General features: G+C 37.0%; 1 protein-coding gene across 1 annotated transcript in view; it reads left to right on the top strand.

The window, feature by feature from the left end:
• uhrf1 (ubiquitin-like with PHD and ring finger domains 1) overlaps positions 1-2,710 on the top strand; it is a 13,432-nt gene extending 10,722 nt beyond the window's left edge. The window contains exon 17 of the mRNA XM_043223536.1: positions 434-2,710. Within this exon, the coding sequence (XP_043079471.1) occupies positions 434-583 (150 nt within the window). The 3' untranslated portion in view covers positions 584-2,710. The remainder of the gene's footprint in view (positions 1-433) is intronic.

The raw sequence follows: 2,710 nt of genomic DNA, 5'->3' as shown, positions 1-2,710 counted from the left end.
ACAAAAAAGCTTTGTTTTTCGATTTCAACTTGTAATCCATTTCAAATGTTGACTAGTTTTTTTTTTTAATTCTATATTTTATTATATTTCTTGATTTGAGTCATGTATTTTCAAATGTAAACTTACACAAATTTTTGAAGACCTTAAGACCAAATTTTCAGTTAAATTACGCACGACAGTTACGTTTCAATTACACTTCTGTATCCACTAATTCACTTTTTCCTTTCCATTTTAAATATACTACTTCGTCTCTTATTTTTTTGTAAATATAAAAATTTCTATTTGTGGAAATTGGATTATTATTATTTTATATGCATGTATTTTTTTTTATTTACGGTTAAAATCTCTGTTTAGGGGTCATTACACACGCACTAGTTTGTACACCTCTGAATATAACGAACACATTTTTATTATTTTATTTTTGTCTTCGCAGGAGTGCCTTCAGCGGTCTTTCAAAGCCGAGGTCTACACCTGTCCGGCCTGCCGACACGACCTGGGCAAAAACTACCAAATGACGGTGAACAAGCCTCTCCAAGCCGTCCTCACCCAGCTCTTCCCCGGATACAGCAGCGGCCGGTGTTGACGCTGACGCTGTCGGCGCGGCGACGACACGCGGCACGACAGAATTTCCCGAACGAAACATGGATTTCGTTCTTTTTTTAATATATTTAACGAATGCATCAGGTCGTAGGATCGAAGGAAACGCCTTCCGCCTTGATTGAACGCCGCTACTTGATTTGGCCCTGTTTTGTGATCCGCCTCTATCTAGCCACTTGATTTCCGTACGCTGTAGTCGTTTCTTCCGGATTGCGGTCTCCGTGTTTGCGAGTGACGTGATTCTAGTCGTGTTTTAGCTATAGCAGCTTCAAGTGACGTATCGTTGCCTCCTTGTACCTTACACCAGCACAATGAACCATAGCTATGCACAATTAAAATGTTCGTTAATCGCTTTTCGCAGCAATTTGTCATTGATTTGTATGAAAACGCTGGCTCTAGAATCTCGTTGCTTCACGAAGTGCGTTTTTACAGTACCATCGTTAGCACTAAATGAACTAACGAATGCTCATGTAACACCGTTTTTTTTTTTTTTTTTTTTTTTTTATTGCGCCATTTGAAGTTACGCTTTCGTACAAATGCTAGTTTAAGGTGCCGTAGCAGTAGCGTTTTTTTTTACTATTGTTAGCGTTAGCTAAGAACTATCTATGCACTATTATGATGTTTCGTTTTTCACAAGTAGATTTGTCCAAAAGCAGAATCCGGTTAAAATTGTCCCGTTGCGTTATGATCAGTTTTTTTTTTTGTACCACAAGTAACGTTAATTAACTCTAAATGAACTAGCTATGTTTATTTTTTTTGCCATAAGCTTTTGTACGAACGTTAAAATCTGAATGTGCCGTAGCAGTAACGACTTTGCCGTACTATCGTTAGCGTTACTAGCTAAGCACTTACGATGTTGGCTAATGTTTCGCGAGCGGTAATCTGACATCGCGCAAAAGTGCTGGTATTTTTATTTTAACGTTCGTAAACCGTACCATCTATAGCGTTAACTAAATTGAAAGAACGTGGCTATTTACTATAAACAATGTTTGCAACGTTAATCATTTGACGTTTAACGAGCTTTTGTACGAATTAACATCCGTGAATTTAAGGTGCTGCAGCCGTGACGTTTTACTATACCGTTCGTAGCGTTGACTAAGTAAAAAAGTAACGGCCATGTACTATACACAATATTCGCAATGCTAATATCAGGTTTTTCCTTCGTAAGAATATTGAGATCCACGAGTTTACGGTCCTATAGCGGTAACTTTTACTGTACCATCGTTAGCGCTAACTAAATTTGAATTAGCTATGCGTTTGAGGACGTTATCGCCAGCAGGTTTTGTCGTTTACGACAAAGGCAAGGCTTCGTACAAATGAGTATAAGGTGCCATAGCTTTACTAGCGCACAAACGTTATTACTTTTATATCTTTTATCGTACTACCGTTATTGGTAACTAACTAAATTTAATAAAAATTTTACCTAATAGTAAATTTACGTAAAAACGACATTGCTTGATGCATTTTTACTCTTTTGATAAGCAACTAAATTTTAATACTATGAAATTAATAGGTATTATCCCTCTATTTTTTTGTTTGTTTTTCGTTTATTTGCTTTGCTTTTTAACTGCTGTATGTTCTTTAGAAATGGTGTCATTTTTCCACTAACTTCTGCCGTTATGCAAACAGTGGTCATGCGCGTGAAACCGCTCCGCGATCTTCGTTTTCGGCCGACGTTTTTGAGTCGATCCCAGATCCGGTTTTAAGCGCTCCTGGTCTGCCTTGACTTATCGGAGGTTTTCGGGGTGAATCCTCGAACCGTTTTTCGCACAAACCCGTACAGATTCTCCTTCAGGAAGTATTTAATTGCATCGTCTCTTTCGCCCGTTGACGTTCTTTTGCTTGTTGTGAGGGTTATAGTGTTTGCTAAATAAAATGCCTAAGGCTGCAGATAATTACCTTCGTTTTATTATTTGTTTCCCTTAGTTATACCTCAACTATTTCTAATATTTGCATAGATTGGAACTGTATATTCTGAAATTTTGAAATTGTATATTTTTTAGCACTTGTATTTAGCAATTGTATGTAGTGCTTGGTGCATAGCTATTTTCTTGCACCGGGATGAGTGCTATATTTTTCAATAAACTTTATTAAACTTTTATATAAAAATAAA

This window comes from Puntigrus tetrazona, chromosome 22, assembly GCF_018831695.1.
Source record: "Puntigrus tetrazona isolate hp1 chromosome 22, ASM1883169v1, whole genome shotgun sequence".
NCBI classification, from domain to species: Eukaryota; Metazoa; Chordata; class Actinopteri; order Cypriniformes; family Cyprinidae; genus Puntigrus; species Puntigrus tetrazona.
This window is presented reverse-complemented; position numbering and strand designations above follow the sequence as displayed.